Source organism: Lineus longissimus, chromosome 11 (assembly GCF_910592395.1).
Source record: "Lineus longissimus chromosome 11, tnLinLong1.2, whole genome shotgun sequence".
Lineage (NCBI taxonomy): Eukaryota > Metazoa > Nemertea > Pilidiophora > Heteronemertea > Lineidae > Lineus > Lineus longissimus.
Window position 1 is genome coordinate 11,909,358 of NC_088318.1, and position 23,500 is coordinate 11,932,857.

The 23,500-nt window shown below is 41.2% G+C and overlaps 2 protein-coding genes across 2 annotated transcripts; both read left to right on the forward strand.

The window, feature by feature from the left end:
* Nucleotides 1-143: 143 nt before the first annotated feature.
* LOC135495635 (tubulin beta chain-like) lies at nt 144-16,821 on the forward strand. The gene is made up of 4 exons (XM_064784450.1): nt 144-242; nt 5,162-5,273; nt 11,973-12,328; nt 12,485-16,821. The coding sequence occupies exons 1-4, from the start codon at nt 186-188 to the stop codon at nt 13,301-13,303; spliced, it is 1,344 nt and encodes a 447-aa protein (XP_064640520.1). The 5' UTR covers nt 144-185; the 3' UTR covers nt 13,304-16,821.
* A 3,289-nt stretch (nt 16,822-20,110) lies between these two features.
* On the forward strand, nt 20,111-23,241 carry LOC135495561 (tubulin beta chain). The gene is made up of 4 exons (XM_064784350.1): nt 20,111-20,269; nt 20,853-20,961; nt 21,234-21,589; nt 21,875-23,241. The coding sequence occupies exons 1-4, from the start codon at nt 20,213-20,215 to the stop codon at nt 22,691-22,693; spliced, it is 1,341 nt and encodes a 446-aa protein (XP_064640420.1). The 5' UTR covers nt 20,111-20,212; the 3' UTR covers nt 22,694-23,241.
* The last annotated feature ends 259 nt before the right edge of the window (nt 23,242-23,500 follow it).

Genomic DNA, 23,500 nt, shown 5'->3' on the forward strand with positions numbered 1-23,500 from the left:
AAATGGCTTTCTTATCAAAAGTAGTTCTATCAAGAACCAATGAAATTGTAGTTTAAAGAATGTCAGCGGAGATCAACTGGTTCCGGGTGTTGTTGGGCACTTCCTTGTTTATAAATTTTGGTGCACACATGATAGACGTGAAATAGACGGAGTAATCCCAAGCAGGAACACACTGGGCTTCCACGATGAGAGAGATAGTGCATGTTCAAGCCGGCCAGTGTGGTAACCAAATCGGTGCTAAGGTAAATTACCTATTCCTGAACAAATCGAGGCTGTAGTGTTGCTACTGTACTTATAACTGTCGAGTCGTGTCAGAAGTGTGTATTTATAATTTGGCCCTGTGTATTTTGACATTTCACCTTTCTGTCACACTAGTCACTAGTCATCGCATGACCATTTGTACTCTCTTTGTCAATTTCTTTTCTTGTCTGAACACCAACTATCGAGATATTGCATGACATGTTATCGTGACAATCGTGCCTATCAATATCGGTGCATTGCCATTGGTAATGACATAAATGGCGTTATGGTACATGGAATGTAGTGATCATGTCTTCTGTTTGACTTTGACTCGAGTTCTAATGCACCACCAATCTTGCGCACCAATCTTCCATACATGTTTTTACAGACACCTTTTACTTAGCTTTTCTATTGTTCTTTCCAATTCCTGCCAATCCTCGGGCTGATCCTGCACCATTGATTTCAACATTATGTGCTTCTCAGACATTTCTCAGAACTGTCTGCATCATACAGAATGATCAATGATTTCAAAATTGACATGCTCTTACTGGTAGGACAAGATGTTAAGAGCCAAAATATACCTAAATATAGGCTGTTTGCTGGCATCTGGTTTATTGTGGCTCTCAACTGCTACCTCCAACTGGTATGAACATGAATTTAACCATTGCATTGGTTCTGGGATCAGATGGCAGCACCATCCCTTGATTACATCCTTGTCTGCTGGGTGAGTCACAATGACATCATCTGGTAGTGGTAGGCTTCTGTCCAGACTCCGTGGAAGATGGAGATTTACCTATTGTATGCAGTGGAAACTCTTGATAGCCGAACCCTCATTTCACAGGATACCCTCTCTATTTGGGACAGTGATTTTAGTCCTGTACAAATTGGTCTCTGTAAACTAGGTACCTCCCTTTAAGGAGAGCACTAGTCAGTGGCAAGGCTGTCCTTTTAGAGAGGTTTTGACATACTTATAATATGAGGATTAGTTTCCCATCTGTTCTTTACTCAGGACACTATCCGCTGAGTGGGGAGTCTGCTGTATCATACTACAGATTATCCTCGGGCATCGCAAATTAGATTATCAGTTCATCTCCATGAATTAGCCCCATGAAAATGCACTCGGTTGACATGGTGTCATGTACTACATGAAGTGGTATGTGTAAGTCCTACATGTGTGAACATGAATGGCCTAGCCATAGACATCTTAAAAGTTTCAAAAAGTTTATAATTTGGGATTTATAGTCTGATAATACCAGAATGGCAGAAGGGTAGAGGTTATCATCCGACTTTGCACTTTAGCCCCAGTATATCCTGAAACCTTTTTATCTTAGAACTCAAATGAGCTGCTAACTGAGCATTTCTGACTACAACCTGTTTATATCTGGTTGGAGTAAGGAATGTGATGCAAAGAGATCTGCCTATACATGTAGTCTCACAGCGACACTGGGGATCAAGCCAGGGCAGGGAGAGCCAGAGTCACTGCAGCTCCTATTTTGCTCATAAAATGTTTCTTGAAAAATGATGGTTTAATTAGCCAGCAGACATTCAGTGCTGCATTTGACCGTGAAGCATAAAAATGCAACACTCCTTTAGATGAAATGCTTAGTGATACTTTCAACTCCAAGCAACTTTTAATTTTGAAATGGTCCCTCGTGTTTCAAAGTTCAGTCATCCCCTCCAGCTGCTAAGCCTGATCTAGTGTAAATGCCCACACTGCACTTGTACCTGTGTGGTTTTAGTACCTGAGTCACAGCAAGAAAAAAACACCCAGCTTGACATTGAAGATACATGTTTGCTGAGTTGTATTTGTGTTTGGTTTAGGTCATCTATACCTCATGTCTGACTTTAACCCACCAGTGCTTTCCAAGTTGGACCCGATTGGAGTCATATTTGATTCAAGTCACAGTAAATCCTCATACAGTAGAACCTAAGCGGGCACCTGAGGACAACCTCTCTATTAAGGACACTACTTTTGGTCGCAAATAAGTTATCTCCATTCAATTTGACCTCTCTAATCAGGACACCTCTCTATTATGTTCTACTGTACTTCCCACCTTCTCATTGGCCTGGGTCATTACTGAAATGTGACCAAAACTGCAAGGATAGACACCCATGTTTTGGTTATTGTTCGTCATGTTCCGGAAAGATCTGATTCTTTCTTGCAGACAGGAAGTTAATGATTTGGATAATGATGCTGTTTTATTGCCAGGAAGTACCAACGTACTTCATGGCCCAGATCCGCATTTTCTCTATCAATCATGCATGTTTTGATGGAATGTCTGAGGAACAAGTAAATGTGTCTGCTTTTGATTTGAGAGAAATGAACTTGAAAAGATTCACACAAAAATATTTTTGTGAACAAACCACCTCTCCACTTCATCAGGGATGCTGACGACATCTTAATCATGCCATCCCATAATTATTTGGCAAGGTTATTTTCGAAATTTGTAAAAATGAAGCGGTGGTAAAAATTTGTCTGTTTAGAGTACCCCACTCCCCACTCGGCCATCTTCTGCTTGAGCCAGACAGATGAGATGATTTGGATGAGTTGTGGATTCTTGGCACAATTAATGAAATACTTATCACCTGTTTATCACTGATGGTCACAATGTGATGGCCTTTCTCAGTGAGAAATCAGTTCTGTGGACTACAAGCTCTTTCTTGTGGAAGATGTTGACGTGGAATCTCGACAGTAATGTCTCGAAGTCAAGAGCATATGTTAGAAGTACTACGTGTACTCAGCTAGCTATAGGCTGCCGTAACTAGATTTGAACGGTATGTTTCCCCAAGGAGTGGCTCATGCAGATCTGTTAGCTTGCCAGCCAGACGTCTAGCGTTCTGAATAAGTTACAGCTTGCTTGTGAAGCAGCTGTGAGAATGCTGCTGCTGTGCATGAGCCTCTCCAAGACAAATACTATTTGTCTCAAAGTAGGGCGCCCTCTACTGTTGCCCCATAGAACAAGACACATGACAAATACACAAAGGAAGTGGTAAGAATCGCTGCTATTCTTCCAATTGAGATGGATTTTTGAGCTGAGCTATTTGCTCCTCCATCAGATTTTCTCTTTTTTAGTCGCTGGTCATCACCTGCCCAGCTGAAGATAAGAAATCATTTCTACGAGCAATTGAAGTTAGAAGGAGCTGAGTATATTAGCAGCTTATTTTGGAGGAACATTTTGAAGTCATTTGTGAAAAAAAAGCAAGTTGATAATGATCATCCATGTCCGCTTCACCAATTAGCTAATTGTTCTGTGTGGTTATTAGCCAATCAAGCTTATTAGCCAATCAAGCTAATTGGTTTATTAACTTACAAAATTGGAGTGTAATATATGTAATCATGATTTCGTCATCATTGTGTAGTATTATCATTTTTGGTTTATTGGCACATAGTTGTCCTAGACAAAAACATCTGAGGCTTTTAGTGTCTGCCTGGCAAATTTATTCTAGTATCCAAGATGTCCACCAAAGCAGCTAGATTCTGCTCACTGACTAAAAATATCCTTACTGAATGATACAACCTTAGGGTGGTTGTTCCCACAGACCAGAGGAAAGTCCTTTTGATACTTCGGTCAGTGCTATCACTCTTTTAAGATGGCCGCCATAGCTGCCATCATAGGATATGTTTTCCTTGGTAACACTGAATTAGCTTAAAAAATCCTTCCTGTATGATACAAGCTTTAGGGTGGTTGTTCCCACTGATCAGGAGGAAAGTTCTTTTGATACTCTGGTCATTGTTCTCACTCTTCCAAGATGGCCACCGCGGCAGCCATATTGGAATATGTTTCCCTTGGTAACATTGAACTGAAAATGCCTCTTTGATAGGAATAAGACAAGTTTTGTACGGCAAGTTAAGTTGCCAGCAATGAAAAGTTTCATTGTGATATCCATGCAGCGCCATGGCTTTTTCTTCGATGCTAAAGAATGCATGCATGTTGTGCTAATATGCAGCATGGCATCCTTGTGTATTTCATGCAGCCTTGTACACACTACCTAGGAGGTTTGAAATGCACTATCAGGTGCTGATGGGGTTGCACATCTGGTGTAACTGAGGAAATTTCTGTCGGAGAATCCAGCGAAGGCCGTATAGAATAAATATGTTCATGTCTGATTAATGGATCACTGAATGAACCTGTGTGGATTTAAAGGAACTCATATTCTCGACTTTTTACAGTCCTTAGAATGAGATGTGAAGCTGAGGTCCTTGTATCTGGTGTCTACATGTATGACATCGACAGGGCAAGCAAAAGACCCCACCAAGCATGAAACATGAGTACGGTCGCTTTGGTGGACTCCACCTCTGGCCAAAGACAGAGTCACTACTGGCCAATAAACCCTATTGGTGCCAAACCATACTGGCAGCTAGGGAAAAGAAACGCTCATCCCGCATTGGATGAGGAATACTCTCTTGGGAATAACACCTCGAAGTGCTGAGTGAACGCCGAAGAAGAATATGAGCATGAGTTGTTTCCATGTTCTGTGTGATAGAAGAGACCCCTTTTAGCAACTTTAATATCTGACCCACTTGGTTTGTGCTGATAGTCTCTCTTTAAACTGTTAAAATGTTACATCCAGTTCCTGGTCAGTTCACCAGATGAAAAGGACAAAACCCTCCTTCATGCATCATGGGTGCCAACCTCCTTCCCAGACCTACGCATCTCCTTACTTAGCCACGCAGGTGCCTTGTGTTGTTTGGTCGTCAACTGGAGAAGTAAATTGCGGCAATGCCCTTTTGTGGTTTTGTCAAGAAGTTGTCGATATTGCTCTTCAAATCTTTGTGCACATTTTGCAGTTGCATTCAGGAATAGGATGCAACATTCCATATCGAACACCAATTGTTCTGTACTACAAGTAAGAAGATCGGAACCGCTATAAAATTTTAGGCATCCCGTTTAACTCTTTTACTTTCTTCTGATCTTTTCAGTTTTGGGAAGTGATCTCAGACGAACATGGTATAGACCCGTCAGGTTCATTCAACGGCGACACGAAAGCACTACAACTAGAAAGAATAAATGTTTACTACAGTGAAGCATCAGGTTGGTAGGCATAGACGTAGTCTTGAGGAGGAGGATGAAGAACTACTGCTGGCCGTCACTAATTGTGATTACATTTTGAGGGAACATGCATAAGCTGTGATCAGTAAATTACTATAGAGTGGCTTCTACCTTGTGACCTTCGGTTCTTGAGGTGGATGTCCAACCACTGGGACATTGGGATCGATATACATGTGGCGTGTGAAACTGGGATAAGCAATTCCACATCTCATTCCACAATTACACGTCACAACTGGGATCAGGAATCCCAGATGTGACGTCCTCTGCACGTCACAGGGACTCTGTAACTTGGTGTTCAGTTAGTTTGCTGGAACTCCTGAATCCAATTTCTAATTTTAGACTAATACTTTTTCCCGTGGGCCTGGATTAAAAAATTGATCTTTTCTGGGTGGTGAATGTTTCCGCTATGAGTGCCTCGTGTGGCATGTATGAGCAATATAACTGAAAGTAGTGCTTCCACTTACAATTAACATACCCATCATGGATTAAAAAGTCCTCTGTGTATCGATTTGGGAAATTGTATAACCGTTTTTGTACTTAGATATATGATCACAAAAATGTGTTTGAGTGTGAAATATAGATTTTGAATCGACTATGCCGTAATATCGTTTTCAGCCAGATGGCTCCTTCGATTTCCAGGGTAGTGAAATGGAAAACATATCAAGCTGTTGTTTCAATAAAATGGATTCAATCACTGAAAAAAAAAATTTTTGAAATTGAAAGTCATGGGCCATTATTTTGATGCACATTTATGATCAGCCAGTCATTGTGGTTAAAAATGTCTTCATTCAAAAAAAAGATGTGTTGTGCCACCTAAAAACGTATGTGTCTAAATCTGATTATATTGGTTATTGTTTACCAGTTTGCTGAACTGCATTCGGACGGTAATTGCTCTAGTTACAAGCTAGTTACAAATGCTTACTAATGGTTTGAAACGTATGCTGAAGTTTGAGTCTATTCTGCAGCACCAGAAGTTGTATGCGAGTTTCCACGTGGAATAAGGGGGGTCATTTTGAGCTCTGGGTGTGAAAAAAAGGTTGTTGGTACAGTCTAAAAGTCTATTTCACGGCGCAATATTGTGCACAGTAATTTTTCTCTCTTACGTTGGTATCCGAATTCTGCATCATAGTCACACTATCAATTAATAGTAGGGACCTCCAGCTGGGTCAGAAGTACACATAAAACGCTTCAAATAATCAAACATTCTTTCGAGTATTTGTTCATAGGGTTTTTTGTGTTAGGAGCTTGTCAGAATGCTGATAAGCTGAATGGTAAAACCTGTTACATCGATTACATGGAGAACTTCTTTGTGTCGAGAGGAAGATAGGCGATAATGCTAGCAGGTTGCCACAGCAGTTGCAACAATCGGGCGGTACTTTGTGCATTCATGTAACTTCCAAACCCTGTCACAGCTGGGTCATTTTGTCCACTAGCCTCGTTCCACATAATTTATGTTTCCAAGGTGCGACAAAGATGATTGGAACAGTTTTTAGCTTGGTCGATACAATGTACAGTACACACTCATAGAACTACAGAACGCAACTGAAATGAAGTTGGCAGAAATTCAACGTGTCTTGTTTGCAATAAAAGAGTTAACTGGCCACTCGGATGATGTGATATTGTCTGCTACTCAGGCAGATGCTTTCGGTTTCTTCTTCTGAATTCGATATTCGGCGATCATTTTCTCAATTCTGTAGCAGTCACCAAGGCGGCGGTAGGGGCAAGTGCATCCAGCAATCCCGACAGCTTGGTCTTCAGTTCTGCTCCCTCTGGCCATGTCTGAAAAGTCGGCAATCCTCAATCACCATGATTTGGCTTGCGTTCATGTTCCAGTATTCTTGTGCTGATCGACCAACTCCACTGCTTTGTGAACAATATGATGATTCAGACTGTCTGGTAAGAATATTGATTCTGGCCAGTCTGTGGATCATCTTGGTTCTTGGTGATTTGCATAGCCATCGGCTGTATTTTATGTTTCATTGTTTCCTCACTAATAGGATGGGTAATGGCCTTTATTTAGACATCTAAATCAGGTGCGGCTACATCCTCTCCCTCCACGAGTTCTTTGAAATTAATGTCAAAAGACATCTTTTGGGCCCATCTTTCCTGGTGGCGCTCGCTCTTTCTCTGGAACTCCTCGGTCCACTCCTGTGAACTTCAGGGGCGTGGATCCAGGGTTGAAGCGGATGGGGATTGTCTGGCACAACACAGCAATAGCTACAGTCAATTCCAAAGATTTGCCGACCCGAGTGCCTTTTATAGTTCTGTTGATGTGACCTAACTGACTATGGCAGCCTCTGTGTCCCTCAGGACATCTAGATCTTCGGGTCAAGTAGTTTTGCACTTGGGATCGGCAGTTGTTGAGGCGAAGTGATAAATAGAAAAAACATTTTGTGACCATACCATCAGTGGCCTCAAGAGAGAGGGTCACAACCTGGTGGCAGAGGCACCCTCAGGGTAGGTTCCATTCTCTTTTGGAGCATGGCATCACCATCCTTGCTTACACTGCTTTATTTCACCTTATCATGGACTGGACGAGTTCATCACAATATTTTGATGTCTCTGATGCAAAAGTAGTGCTTACAGGGTTGTAAACTTGCTGGTTTATGATAGCCATCCTGTTGCAGATCTCAACACCTGAGAATGAATACTAGAAATAATTAGTCATAGTTACCGGTCAGTTGTGGTATTCTCGCAGTAGGTATTTAGTTATCTGTTGAACATTTAACCCTTTACAGTGAGTTAGAGTATGCTTCAGGATGATGATATGTCAGTTGGACTTTGAGCCAAAAAATCATTGTGGGAAAATCAGCAATGATAAAAACAGCTGATTGAGTTCTGGATGGCACCTTCTGTACGAATTAAGTACCCCTTCATCCTAATGCCCCCTCACTCAGCCCTTTCTCCTGGTAACCCCTAGAGATCACCTGGGATCGGACAGGTCTGGGGTACACAGGTGACACAGGAGTCCTAATTTTGCTGCTGCATCTAATATCAAAGATAGGTGTTGCCAGAATTGCCTCTTTAGTGGTGTTGAACATGCAGAAGGCCAATACTGTACTTGTTGCATTCAATAGTCTTCATGAATTCTTGATAATACCCACAGTGCGTACACCATCTACATGTGTCGATGTATTCACCCACCGGAGAGCTATAGCGAGAAGTCATTCCATCCAGTAGTCTTTGCCTCAAGATGACTAAGTTTCAACATAATATCGAGCAGCTGAGTCATGCACAGCTCTTACTGATGTACAGGTATCTGTGTAACATGTTGCTTAGACTTTGCTAAAGCAGCTGCAGTGCATGTGAATTCTTAATATGCCCTACTACAACATATTGTCGGCTATACTGAGAATAGGCTAACCCTTTACCACTTGAACGATTAGCGGAAAAAAGTAGAGTTAAATAGACTCTGGTAGCCTGTAGTCGTTGGGCACTTCATCAAGTTCATGCATGCATCACAGTAACAGCAGACCTGCCAACATACACTTTGCTTTTGGGCAAAGGAAAATGCATTAGCAGTCGGCCTACACTTTGGATTTTGGTAGAAATTGCTAGAATACTCAAAATCATAGAATTTCGGCTGAAAATACTCCCAAGTCCACTGGAAATACTATTTGGATATTTTCATTCACTATTTGGATATTTTCATTCTGAACTTCCAGTGTAATTGCCTCCACCAATTGACGCGCGTTGTCTGGAAGCTTGGCAATGTCAATACATTGAGGGTCAAGATGGATATTTTTTATGTTGGCAAGTCTGTTAAAAACTGTGCCTTCATCAGAAATACACCTAGTCCATTCATGAGACAGGATCACTAGGGCCCTTGAGTTTGCTCATGAAGAGCTCATGTGACTGAAGGGGCCAAGCATTTGCTCAGCAGAGCCCAAGCATCCTCAGGCAGAGGAAGAATGTAGGCCTATGTTTGCTCATTGATGCCGCGCCAATACTAATAGGAATAGATGAAAAACCCACAAAAAACATGATTCATGTTGAACATGCTCAGTCGTGTTCAAATATATTCCTTAAGATATGATGTGAGATAAGTGAATAAGTGGTATTTTTAGGTGCTTTGCTGATTGTCTTATTTTTTCCTGTTTCCTATTGTGTGTCATCTTCATCAAACAAATCAGCCTTCCTCAAACCTATTTCTGCAAAGGCATGAACAACGTTTTCCATGAAATCTTTACCTTTATTATTTGGTTTACACAAATGGCCCTCTGGTGTATTGAGTTCTGCTCCATGCTTCCTGTTTAGTGAAACAAAATCATGAAAAATGTAAAATGAGGCCATCAGATAAAATGCTGGCAAGGTCAGAAAGCAGTTGCAGTTTACTTCTTGGTTGACCTAATTGGCAACTGATCAGCTGCTTCTCTGGAATTCGTGTGATAGTTGCAAGCACCCCGCTATGTGCGTTGAGAAGATTGCCCGTCTGCAGGTTAAACCGATAATGGCCGGGTTTGAATTTTCCTCACAGGTCGCTACGTCCTGCGATGACCAGCAAACACGCTTTTATCGCCACATGCAATTAAAATCACTTTTTGTCGAGGCGCTTGAATGTAACTTTGTTGTCTGGTCATTCAAGGAAGAATTTCAACGTTATGTGCTGGTGTGGATACAGGCTAAGGTAGTGTGCTTTTGGGAATGTAGCAGGCGCCCTAGCAGGTTTTAGGCCCAACTTGTTGAAATTGATGGTCCCATTTCTAAGATCACTTACTTGGGTGCACCGAATACCTTAGAGGCCTGGCCAGATAGTAAAAAGTAAACACTAGCGGATATCCATGAATAATCAAATAGTCTGCAAAACGATTATATTTTCCACACCTTGCCCTGAAAAGGACCTGAAAAAAATGTGCCAAGGAGACATCTTTCTGTGGGAACTTTGCATGTCGCTTATTTTTGCCTCAAGTACATCAGGAAAAGTGCAAATAAATTTTAATACCATCGAAGCACTTCATGAATGTGAAGTATCGTCTGGAGCGATTGTCAATATGTCGAGCAGCCACGTTACCGTACGTAACGTGTTTAGTTTTACATACAGCTCACACAACCATGCGAACATTTCAAACTCTTCCGTCAAAATGACGCCACTGGTTTTAAAAAGGTCACAGAGATTGAGCAATTCTTGGTCTAACTTTTATTTGTTATCATAAGTATCAGGAGTTGATAGAGACTAATATTTATCAATATTGATGATTTTCAAAAAATCTCTCTTCAAAAATTGCATCCTTATCTGGGTCGGTTAGTGATGCAACGAAATAGTAGGCGGCAGCACTGTTGATTCTCTTCTTTGGGCGAGACAGATTTTATCCATGAATAATGATTGGAATATGACTCAACCCTATAATGAATGATGTCACAAGAGACGCGTGGCTGCCTTGTTTTCTACGGTCAAGGAAAACTTGGTGAAAACATCTGAACTTGAAAACAATAACATGTAATGTACCCGCAGATGCGTTCTGGGCGTCATCTGGTCCTAGCTCAATACGTGTTGATGACATCATTGGTTCATTGAATGACTAATGTTGTCATCCTCTCTCTATTTGAAACTCTTCATTTTCTGCTTTGTTATCAATGACCTTCAGAGCTTATATGCTAAATACTATCTTCTCCATTGATACTTTCAAAAGCTTATATAGTTTAGGTTATTGATGGTAACAAACTATTGGGAAAATTTGACTGTATTATGCTCAGATAGTTTGTTCTTGGTCCTACTTGAGAGTGCCGTTTTTATGTGAAATGGGGTATAGCACAATATGTCACATCAGGGTGAGGTCTGTTCTTTCTGCAACCTGTTGGATTTTGGACTTTAAAGTTTTAGATGAAATATGATATTTTGTACAAATATTTCCTTTTCTGTGTGAAATCGTCAAAAAATATGAGTGCCATTCTCACGTGAAATGGAGTATTGCATGGTATAAGTCATGTCAGGATGAGGTCTTTAATTTCTGCAACCTGTTGGATTTTGTTTTGATGGAAGCATGAAGTAAGAAATCATCAATTTATGTGATATATGTCAGCAGATGACTCAGTCTAAGAATATCATCACCTCATGTCTGGGTTAGTGCAGTTGCCATGGTAACAACTTCTAATGCATCAAACCCAAGGGATTAACACATTTTGTTCCATTTGCACACCTTACAATGCAAGCTCATTGGTGTTATGTGACAAAAGCTGCTTGAAATGATGAAATAATAATTTCATCCTAGTTTTCTCGTTGGAACCACCAGGCCCGCATTCCAGCCTGTGACCTGGGATAATGTACGAGACATGATATCATTATCGTAGATCATGTATCTGACACATCTGGGGAGTGGTTAATCCCATAAATTACAGTCCACTAGGCTGCTTCTAGTGGCTACAAAAATAGACACTCGCACCATCTAATATGTGTGTGTGTGTGATGACCTTATACATCCACCTACTTGAAAAGTTTAAAGAGACAGGATTAAGTTCTAATCTTAGTTGTATGATAGTGACACCTTCCTTGACGTTATATTGAGTATACTTGGTTATATCCTTAGTCTAGATGCAGTTTTTTGCGTGGACTTTCTTCAAACAGTCGCTTACGGCTGATTCTAATCTCCCTTCAGAGTAGCAAAGAACCCCGAATTCCCAGAACTGTATCTTACGAAATGTCACAAAAAATCTAATCCAAATCATCATTTTTTTTCCTTCTAGGTTACAAATATGTTCCCCGTGCAGTCCTTGTCGATCTCGAACCTGGCACCATGGACTCAGTACGATCCGGTCCATTTGGTGGGCTATTCCGTCCAGATAACTTCGTCTTCGGACAAAGTGGGGCTGGAAACAACTGGGCCAAGGGTCACTACACAGAGGGCGCTGAATTAGTCGACTCAGTCCTCGATGTCGTGCGAAAAGAAGCCGAGAGCTGCGACTGTCTTCAAGGATTCCAGTTGACACACTCCCTAGGGGGTGGCACTGGGTCCGGCTTGGGCACACTCCTCATCAGCAAGATCCGTGAAGAATACCCAGATCGAATCATGATGACATTCTCGGTTGTACCATCACCAAAGGTAAGATGATTGTGACAGTCTTTTCCATGGCAGAATATATAAGGTACCTGGACCACCACTCACCGTGCTTTGCTGTGGAGAAACCATGCACGGGAACTCGGAAGTGTAGTAAAAATGATCACATCTCATGACAAATGTCTTCTATTCTCATTGCAGGTATCAGACACCGTTGTCGAACCTTACAATGCCACGCTGTCCATTCATCAACTGGTCGAGAACACCGACGAGACTTACTGCATCGACAACGAGGCCCTCTATGACATCTGCTTCCGTACCTTGAAGCTCAGTACACCAACGTACGGCGACCTGAATCACCTCGTCTCGGCCACAATGTCAGGCGTCACAACATCGCTCCGTTTCCCTGGACAGCTCAACGCCGATCTCCGGAAACTTGCTGTCAATATGGTGCCATTCCCACGTCTTCATTTCTTCATGCCAGGATTTGCTCCACTCACTGCACGAGGAAGCCAGCAGTACAGTTCCCTCTCAGTTCCCGAGCTTACGCAGCAGATGTTTGATGCCAAGAACATGATGGCCGCCTGTGACCCACGACACGGACGGTACTTGACTGTCGCTTGCATGTTCCGTGGCCGAATGTCCATGAAAGAAGTCGATGAACAAATGCTAGCAGTACAGAACAAGAACAGTAGTTATTTTGTTGAGTGGATCCCACACAATGTGAAGACATCTGTCTGCGACATTCCACCGCGTGGTCTCAAGATGTCTGCCACGTTTGTCGGGAACAGCACTGCCATCCAAGAGCTATTCAAGCGAATTTCGGAGCAGTTTACTGCTATGTTCCGTCGTAAGGCTTTCCTACATTGGTACACGGGTGAGGGTATGGACGAGATGGAGTTTACGGAGGCGGAATCTAACATGAACGACTTAGTGTCGGAATATCAGCAGTACCAAGATGCGACTATCGATGAGGAGGGAGAATTTGCAGAAGAAGAGTTAGATGATGAGGAATCATAGAGCTGGGCATAGAACACAGACTTTGTATAAAAAGATTTGGATTGTAACGCCAAATCTTAAGTTGATGTCATCTAGTAACTTCTGTTGTGGCCGAGTATGCTGCTGCTATGATGTCGAACTGGTACCTGGCAGTGGGGGAGATGATTCAAAATTGAAAACGTTTTCAAATTTGTACCTTCTCCCTAACTGCCTGGTTCCAGGTTTGATATGCAATGGATCTGCCTAAAGGCCAAATGTGTTGTTCACCTCCAAGCTTGGACTTGCAGTCATATCATAGTCTGGGTTTGTCTTATTCAATATTTATAAGGGTTTTTTTTGTTCTTTTATTTTACCGGGTATTTGTCTGAACAACTCAAGGGCCTACCGATAACAGAGGCAGAGGTGCAATTCTGGGCCACGTTGGTTAGATGATGATGATGATGATGAATATATAGTGATTAGGCTCTGCTTTAGTTCAGGATCTGACATCCTGTAGAAATTTTCGTTTGGAAGGTGCAAACCACAAGAGCATTTTATGAACACATTCTTAAACATTGTGGCTATCAAGCGGCGGCTGATGCAGAATTTTGTAACCAATGGATCTGTCCATCAGATGATCTCATATGGCTGCGTATGGACTGTTTACATGCAGCATTTTTTCCTCAATCCGTGTTTGCTCGTGACCGTGTGACCCCGCTTCTAGCAAAATGGACCTTTGGTTGGCTTAGTATTGGATGCTTGCCCATTGGTTGTAACAGGAAACATGCTACGAAACTAATGGAAACAAAGTAACAAGGGAACATCCTATGGATACGTAGCCCAACAGTTCGACAAACATTTCGTATATCACGCATTGATATTTTTAGATTGGTGTATGTTTGTCACCGCATACTCTTGCCATAGCAATGCTTATCAATTTGTGCACGACTCCTCAGTGGACGTGGAATCTCTTGAAATCTGCATTTAAAAATATCAAGCAATTCTACTTAGTTTATATCCTACCATTTTGATAATTAAGAAACCCGTTGTTCTTGGTCATGAGGGTCATCACCTGGCGTTACCCACTGCACCAAAGTAGGTGGAATGTGCTGCATCACGTCTTGGTCATGGTGGTCATTACCCACTGCACCAAAGTAGGTGGAATGTGCTGCATCACGTCTTGGTCATGAGGATCATTACCCACTGCACCAAAGTAGGTGGAATGTGCTGCATCACGTCTTGGTCATGGGGGGGTCATTACCCACTGCACCAAAGTAGGTGGAATGTGCTGCATCACGTCTTGGTCATGGGGGTCATAACCCACTGCACCGAAGTAGGTGGAATGTGCTGCATCACGTCTTGGTCATGGGGGTCATTACCCACTGCACCAAAGTAGGTGGAATGTGCTGCATCACGTCTTGGTCATGAGGGTCATTACCCACTGCACCAAAAGAGATGGAATGTGCTGCATCACAGATTCACGTGATGGTGCAGGAGACCATTGTGTCTTGATATATATACGTATCTAGATACCTGTCTATTGTCAACCAACCATTTGCAACATGTGCTCATCAGTTTGTAATGAATCACTGGCAAATAGTCTTTTGATTTAGTTGCTCGGTCTGTGAACGGAGCCGTTTCATTGTCCCTACTGTAAAGTTGTCGTATTGTGTCGAAATGTGTGACAGCCCATGCTTGTTGAATGTAAAGAATTAGAGGGAGACTATGGGTAGAAGCCAGGTGGGCCAGCTTAAGTTACTCGAAGTGACCAATAGGTGTCTCTGTTATCTGGGCATGGGACTATTCATACTTGCACAAGGAGTATTGTCATCCCCTTGCTCAAACCAGGCCCAGGGCTAGTGCCCTTAACAGGGCATATTGGTGAATGGGATACCAACAGTTTGGCTCCCAAGCTCTTGGCTGTAGTCCCCCTTTAATGAATCAACGAAATTGCTACATGTGAATGTTGTAAATCAAAGCAGCACTTGTAACCAAGAATTTGCTCATGTAATCGAAGATAAACTGTAATGATGTAAGTGGAAGGAATGATTTGAACAATAGGAGGTTTGCAAGCTTACATTCGACATTTTTGATAATGACTGGAGGACGTCATGACATCAAGATTGGTGACAACAAAAGGCGCGAGGTTGAAAATGTTGTTGATTTACCTTTTGAGTTCAGCCAGCACTTAAATCTATTATTTAAGCATCTTTTTGTTTTATCAGCAAGCTATCATATCCATTGATAAATAAGTTAAATTCGAACCGAATCGTTTGATTACAAAGGTAAAAGGTTTTGCTTTGATCAGTAATTGTAAATTCACTTGTCAGGTAAGCGCTTTCATGCTTAAAAAATCCTTTATAGTCGTTTTGAAAAAAACATTGTAATCCTAAAAGTAATGTTGCTGGACCTCACTAGCATGATATTGGTCAATCAGCACGGTCCTCGATGTATCATAATCATATAGAATGCTTTTCATCATAACTATAACTAAAAAAAAAACATTTTTTTTTGTTTTAGTTATAGTTTGTTTGAAATATATACACATACATTGTATACCAGTACTATCACTACATGTATATCATAGTCATATTCATTTTCAAGAATCATCAAGAATTATTTATTTGTTCTTGTCACGATATATCAGCGAGCTTCACATAACTAGACCTCAAGAAATGATCTGTACAATTAGTGCATACATCTTAGCTCTAGTTGATATGAAGCATGTATCTGTCATATAATCTTCAAAGAATTTATGTTCTTTATTTGTAGGCCCTGATTAATAGCATTTAGATTGAAAAAAATCCATTTTATATTGTCTCATTGTAACTTCTCTTTGCATTTACATGAGAAGTTGTCTCTCCAGGACTTCTTGTTCATATCTAATATATGAAGTTACGAACTTGATTTGTTGCATTTACAATTAGATTAAACTTTGGTTATCGATTTTTTTTTTTTAAACATGAATGAAAACTTTTAATTTCTCAAGGGTGTTGGAAGAAATTATTCAACTGTTAAAAATGATCTGTTATATGATATTTCATCACTAGAATTGTACATGTATAATGCACAATGGTAAAGAACCTCCCACTTTTGGCTTTGTCAGTCATGTACTTGGGTCAGCAGTTGCTCAATTAGTAGATTGTGGAACCTAGTATCAGTAACTGATCAACATACAGACGAGAGAAATGTTAGTAGCACTTTTGTTAACTTGGAGACTCTTTGGTCTGGTGAATTATTAGATTATTACAGTATTATAAATTGCATGCAAATTTGGTGCTCCCATTTAACTATGCTTTTACTTGCTCTTATTCTAGGTGCTATCAAAACAGATAGGATTTGATCTGATTTTGGTGCTAAAGTAAGTCAGAAATCGTTTGAATTGATGACTCTGTGTAACAATTTGTATACATGTATTTAGATTTCAGTTTTCTTATGCAATTACAGCTTGTTAATCAGTGTGCAATTTTGTACAGCCATTAAGAAAGTATTATGATTGAATGATTACATACTGTTGATACCATTACGTTTGTTGGTTTAATGCAAATCTAAGTGACAGTGATAACACAAGTGCTCTAAAAATGATTACATACTGTTGATCCCATTACTTTTACTGGTGTAAGATGCAGATCTAAGTGACAGTAAAAAGCACATATTCTTTGAAAATCAAAAGAGAGACCTTAGGATGCAGACAGGAATTAGCCCTTGTCGTAAACGGTCATTTTAAGCCATTTCAAATGTGCTTTAGCTGCACTTACATGCTTGTTTACTGTAACTGGTATTATACTGTGTCGACGTTATTTAACCGGCTGGGGTACGCATGTACTAAAGGCCTATCTTGAGTTTGACAGACCTAGGTGAAACAGATGCTTCAAAACCGGCTAAAAAGCGTTGATGCTGTATGTCAACCCATCTGCTGTCAATTTTTTAGCTCAAACTGAGGCCATTAAAAATAACTTTGTTAAAACTGATGGCTGCGATCATAATGGGACCTACAGTATCGATATTGATACTCGATTCCTAATGGGTTTGTCATGGTTGCATGACCATCATGTTTGCCAGGTTCAGATCATGATCTATGAATTATAATTACATTACCAGATTTATGTTGTAACTAAAGAGATAATAGCTGTAGCACATAGTTCCTTGTTTCCGCCATGTCTAATTAGCAGGCCCTGCTGGTTAGACTACCACACTATATCACGGCCATGTCTCTCAATGTCAAAAAGTCATTTCAAGCGTGGGAAAGTATCATTGGGCTTGTTCTACACTAATCCACTGGCGATTCCTTCCAACTTGCTCTACTTTAAGAATACTTTGCTTTTAGAATTGTTTGGCAGGTGGGTTTTATATTGATAATGATACACCTGATCCATTTATAAGCACTGATTGGTGGCTAATACATGTCTGGAGAATTGATACACTGCTGATGGAGACATACAATTCCCGAGACATTGTATGTCTCAATTCTCCAGACGAGACATTGTATGTCTCCATCAGCAGTGTATCAATTCTCCAGACGTGTATTAGCCTCAACACCGGGCACTGCGTGAAACATGTACAAGTTCTTACATAGCTTAAAGGGAAAATATAGGCGGCAGCTAGACAGGCAAGATAATGTAACACGTAGCCGCCAATAGGGGTCTCTGACATCTCACAGCACGTCGAAATGATTCATGCTCGTAGGAGGAATATATTTAGTGCTGAATCTGTTATGACCCAGGGCCCTCACTGTGTATATTATTCACCTGAAGATGGCCAAATTAGCCCACTGATCCTGCCTATAGTCCCCCTTTAATTTCATACAACTGAATAGTCTCAAAGCGATAAATTGTTCATTCCCTAGCTTTTAATAAAAAAACTACTAGACATAAGGAAGCGTGGAATTTAAAAAAGTGCTTTTAGTGGATTTGTAAAAATAACTGGGTGTAGGCCTTTAGTACGATTACCTACTCATTCTACTATGAATGGTATGTGCAATGTGATTGTGAGTCAGTGTATCATGCATTTTCCGATACAGACGAAAGAGAATGAAAGATGAGTCACCAGCTACCTGGCGTCTGTGGGTGAACCAGCTGTTTCGTGCAGTCTACATGCCTTTAGGCGCCATCTTTTGTTCTATTATCGGTAATATAATGGCCTGCTTAACTAGTGGGCTTCTGTTGGCCAGGATGCATATTTGTAACCTCCATTCAACTTTACCTCTCTAACAAGGACACCTCTCTATTACTGCCAGTACTTGTCAGTCCAGAAGTTGTCCTTAATAGAGAGATTCTAACTGTATTCTTTTTGATATCCATGCATGATTCCCATTCTGAGTGAATACTGTCCAGTCATATTCAAGAGATCATGCCTAAATTTTGAGGGTTATGTTGCAAGTAGTGCAGTAAGCAAGTCACTTGATGTGTCAGAATATTTAAAGTGCTAGATTTAATTGTTTTGTAGTTGTTTTGATATATGGGGCCAAATTATTACATTTTCGTTGGCGGACTTCTTTTCAATGTGGATATCTGTAAACCTGAAAAGCAACCTAATACACTAGTAATAGTTCTACTGCTTGTAGCTAGCTGCAAAAACTCAAATAATTTTATGGTTTACTTTGAAGGTGCTAGCATTTTAAATTCTTAGTGAATCTCTTGCCTTGGTGCTTTTATCATCTCCTGAATATCATTTTTTCCAACTGAAAACACCTTGTATGAACATAATCACTTTGTAATGTATTTCCCATGTATAGATGCGCTAGTCAGTATTTATTGCTCAGTAACTGCTTATAAACTGTGTCTGGCCTTCCAGAAATAAACTAAAGCATTTTATGCCCAAATATGTCTTTAATTGTTGTCTCTTACTAAAGGACTTGTGATTATTCAAACTTTGACTAACAGCGACTATGGAGGTATAAATAAGATACCTCCATGCAGCGACCAAGCCATGTTACCTTGGATGGGCCCCAACAGGATTTTCAGAGCCTAGCCGGAAACCAATTCATTGGCCTATCTAAAACTTGTCCTACTATCTTGAATTAATGACAAGCAGATTAGGAAACATTCCGGCCGCATGGCCAGAAACCAGTCGAATTATTGTCCCATCTGAGATGCAGCGCCTTGCAGGTTTTTCTGAGCCAATTAAGCTTGAAACCAATTATGAATTAATCTGAAAGTTTTCCCCCCACTCTGGGATTAATGGCAATAATGCCACCTAGCAGCAGGTTTACAAACATTCCAGTATGAACAAAAGCCAAATAATATATATCTGAAACTTCCATTATTTCCAACTATCTGGGCTGAGCCTGAGGCTGGCAGTAACTTCGAAACATTCCATGGCAAGAAACTTGGGCTAGAACTACTTCCCACTCTGTTGGATATTAGGTACTCATCAGGGCATTCTGTCATTGAGACTCGGCTTTGCTTCAGCTATGATATCATTAAATAAATAATAAATGAAGAATGCGGTATGAAAAGGCTCACTTATGCCTTTTATGACAAAGTGACTTCTTTTCCCGCCGTTTTTGTTGCCCTGCGAAACGGGATGCCGCGTCCATATTGTTGATATTGGAAACTGTTGCCTGGGAAGAGCGCGCACCTGTTGACCAACACCTTGGGACATTATCCATCCGCCAATAGACAAACATAGCTCTTCTATTTCAGTGATAGTATGATCTATCCATCACTTTGGAAAAACGTGTCTTCTAAACTATGGTAGAAACTTTACAGGAATTCGGAACAATGACAAAATACGTATTTCCTTTGAAGATATTTCAAAAGTAGTTCTCATGATAATTAGAATGGCCAATCAAATTGCTCGCTTGTGACATCATTCGCAACGATACAATGGGTAATGTGGTTTGGCGCATAAAGCCAGCCTCCCGCCAACTGCAACTGAGCACATTTTTAATTGCCTGGGGAAGAAGAGGCTGTACATATCGCTTCGTAATTTATCAAAAAAACATCAACTATGCGGGAGATCGTTCATATGCAAGCTGGACAGTGTGGTAACCAGATTGGTGCCAAGGTGAGAATGAATTTACTTTCACTTGTGATGTGCTTTTGTCCGAGTTCTGCTCTTGCTAATCAGTAATCTTCTTTTCCAGCATGCATGAACTCTACATGTCTAATGCACTTGCAATGATGCGACGGTTCCCGCCCTTTTCCGTCTCCTTTGTGATTTCACACGTGCCACTAATAAACGGTCGGGGGCCGTTGCGGCCGGTTGCGACAGTAATTTGTGTCGGGGTGTGCATGTCTGATGATATTGACGGCGCCTGGCTGAGTTAGTTTTGACATGATCATGCACTGCCAGTGGCAGTGCCACTCACCAGTACCACTGACTGATCGATGCATGCAGCAGTTGGACCTGAAAAAATAATAGTCTGGTCACTCTAAGATTTATTTTTAAAGGGCACTTGAATTTGCAAGGCCACGACAGATAGTTTTTCATGCAAAAAAGCTTCCACTGTTCCACTCCAGTATGTTATGGTATGGTAGGACCGTGACTCTCATTGTTTGAAAGTCATTTAGGCCTAACTGCAGAATTATGATTTAATGTAGCTAGGCCTATATTTTTGGTTCAAAAGCTTTTAAATTTCTCTTTACAGTTCTGGGAGGTAATCTCAGATGAACACGGCATCGACCCCACAGGCACATACCATGGTGACAGCGATCTCCAACTAGAAAGAATAAATGTATATTACAATGAAGCCACGGGTAAGCATCCAATCCAACCTCAAAAGATAATCATAATTGGGGCTACTTGACGAAGCAGTACATCATTTTTTTTGAGATATATGAAGCCTGCCTGTGTCAAAGTCCAGGCAATCAGTCAGTCGTGTCCATCCGAAAACATTGTCCAATGAGGCCTACTCAGCCGAGTACTTACTACTACTTAGGCCTCTAAAACTAACATTGCAGTGACAATTGACCTGTGCACCTATGATACATAGGTTTGCAATTGTAAATGAATGTGTTCTTTGTTATAGGTGGAAAGTATGTGCCACGAGCCGTCCTTGTCGATTTGGAACCAGGAACGATGGATTCAGTTCGCTCCGGACCTTTTGGACAAATCTTCCGACCAGATAATTTTGTATTTGGACAGAGTGGTGCTGGTAACAACTGGGCAAAGGGACATTATACAGAAGGTGCGGAGCTCGTAGATTCAGTGCTGGATGTTGTGCGAAAAGAGGCGGAGAGCTGTGACTGTCTTCAAGGATTCCAATTGACACACTCCCTAGGCGGTGGAACTGGCTCGGGTATGGGCACACTCCTCATCAGCAAGATCCGCGAAGAATACCCAGACAGAATCATGAACACATTCTCTGTAGTACCATCACCAAAGGTAGGTTGCTTGCAACTCCCAATAATTTTCAAGTCTCTTGCAATGTCTTGAAGTAGCTAATCTGTTTGAAAGTATATCTTGAACTTTGTCGCAAGTTGTTTCTTGACGCACTACACTAGAGAGAGCAAGAGGGATTTCTACAACTCCTAATTGCAGGGTCTTTTTACGCTACAGAAATATAGAGGGTGGTATGCATCTGGTCATTTATTTACTGAGGGTTGGGATGGCCTGGGTTATTGGACCAACTTCAGATGTATAAATGTCCGTATCATTCTGTGTTTCCAGGTCTCCGATACTGTAGTAGAACCATACAACGCCACACTCTCTGTCCATCAACTTGTGGAGAACACAGACGAGACCTACTGCATAGACAACGAAGCTCTGTACGACATCTGTTTTAGGACATTGAAACTGACAACCCCAACCTACGGCGATCTTAACCATCTAGTATCTGCAACCATGTCTGGTGTAACAACTTGCCTCCGATTCCCTGGCCAATTGAACGCCGATCTTCGTAAGCTAGCCGTCAACATGGTGCCATTCCCGCGTCTTCATTTCTTCATGCCTGGCTTTGCTCCTCTGACGTCGCGTGGTAGTCAGCAGTACCGGGCGCTCACAGTCCCAGAGCTTACGCAACAGATGTTTGACGCGAAGAATATGATGGCCGCCTGTGACCCACGACACGGTCGCTATCTGACCGTAGCTGCCATGTTCCGAGGACGCATGTCGATGAAGGAGGTTGATGAACAAATGTTGAACGTCCAGAACAAGAACAGCAGTTACTTTGTTGAATGGATTCCCAACAATGTGAAGACGGCTGTCTGTGATATCCCTCCGCGTGGCCTCAAGATGTCCGCTACGTTTATCGGCAACAGCACTGCTATCCAGGAGCTGTTCAAGCGCATCTCCGAGCAGTTCACCGCTATGTTCCGTCGTAAGGCTTTCTTGCATTGGTACACTGGTGAGGGTATGGACGAGATGGAGTTCACGGAGGCCGAATCCAACATGAACGACTTGGTGTCGGAATATCAGCAGTACCAAGATGCCACTGCTGAAGAGGAGGGCGAATTCGACGAAGAGGAAGAAGATGCTGAAGAAGCTTAAATCTTGGACTGATTCATTCCAAAAGTTGTGTTTCCGAGTCTTAGTTTTCCATCATACTGCTCTGTCTTTGTACTGTGCAATACTAAAATAATTTCAGGACTCCATATGAAATTGAACATTTCATGCTACCATTGGTTTTGCTGCTAGATCTGCATAAAGTCTCCACCATGCATACTGTTATTTTAAGTTGTACCAAATCAAAGCAGCACAAAAGTAGAAAACGTCACATTATTAAGAAATCAAACTAACTATCGAAGCACTGCACTTATGAATCTTGATTTGAGAATGACTTTTGTAAACCATCCATATGCAGTGGTCAGGAGAAGACATCAAGTTAAACAGTCTGGGAGTCCTGACCAAATCATGCCAAAATTTTGTGTTCTCTTGTGTTGTAATTGTATGTCATAAATACCGGTTCTTTTTACAGTCTTTTTGGAAACATTTTGTACAATCATGTGAATTGTACCCTCGTTCATTTTGCTATGTTGACCAACCATCTGATGCATGTTTGAATCATGCAGATTTCAATAAAATGAATTTTATGTGAATTTGGATTTGTCGCTGTTCAAAGTTATTTCTGCTTTCGATAAACACTTCCTACATGAAACTCTGAATTTAAGGATATGGTTAAGAAGTTTATTGTCACGTCGATACAGGACTTGGGGAAACCATGTGTAGTTTCTTGGAATTCGATGAGGAATGTCACCGATCCTGATGTCTGCCTCCACCAGAAGTAAATTTTGCTGTCGCAAACAAGGAACCATTCTTGCCATAGGTTGGAATTGTGCTGTCCCCACCGTTTCATCT

Bases quoted from the DNA above. Each gene is read 5' to 3' on its own strand.
- LOC135495635 (XM_064784450.1), top strand. From the start codon at position 186: ATGAGAGAGATAGTGCATGTTCAAGCCGGCCAGTGTGGTAACCAAATC. The intron at 243-5,161 runs GTAAATTACCTA...TGATCTTTTCAG, and splicing joins GTAACCAAATCGGTGCTAAG to TTTTGGGAAGTGATCTCAGA. The intron at 5,274-11,972 runs GTTGGTAGGCAT...TTTTCCTTCTAG, and splicing joins TTACTACAGTGAAGCATCAG to GTTACAAATATGTTCCCCGT.
- LOC135495561 (XM_064784350.1), top strand. From the start codon at position 20,213: ATGCGGGAGATCGTTCATATGCAAGCTGGACAGTGTGGTAACCAGATT. The intron at 20,270-20,852 runs GTGAGAATGAAT...TTCTCTTTACAG, and splicing joins GTAACCAGATTGGTGCCAAG to TTCTGGGAGGTAATCTCAGA. The intron at 21,590-21,874 runs GTAGGTTGCTTG...CTGTGTTTCCAG, and splicing joins CTGTAGTACCATCACCAAAG to GTCTCCGATACTGTAGTAGA.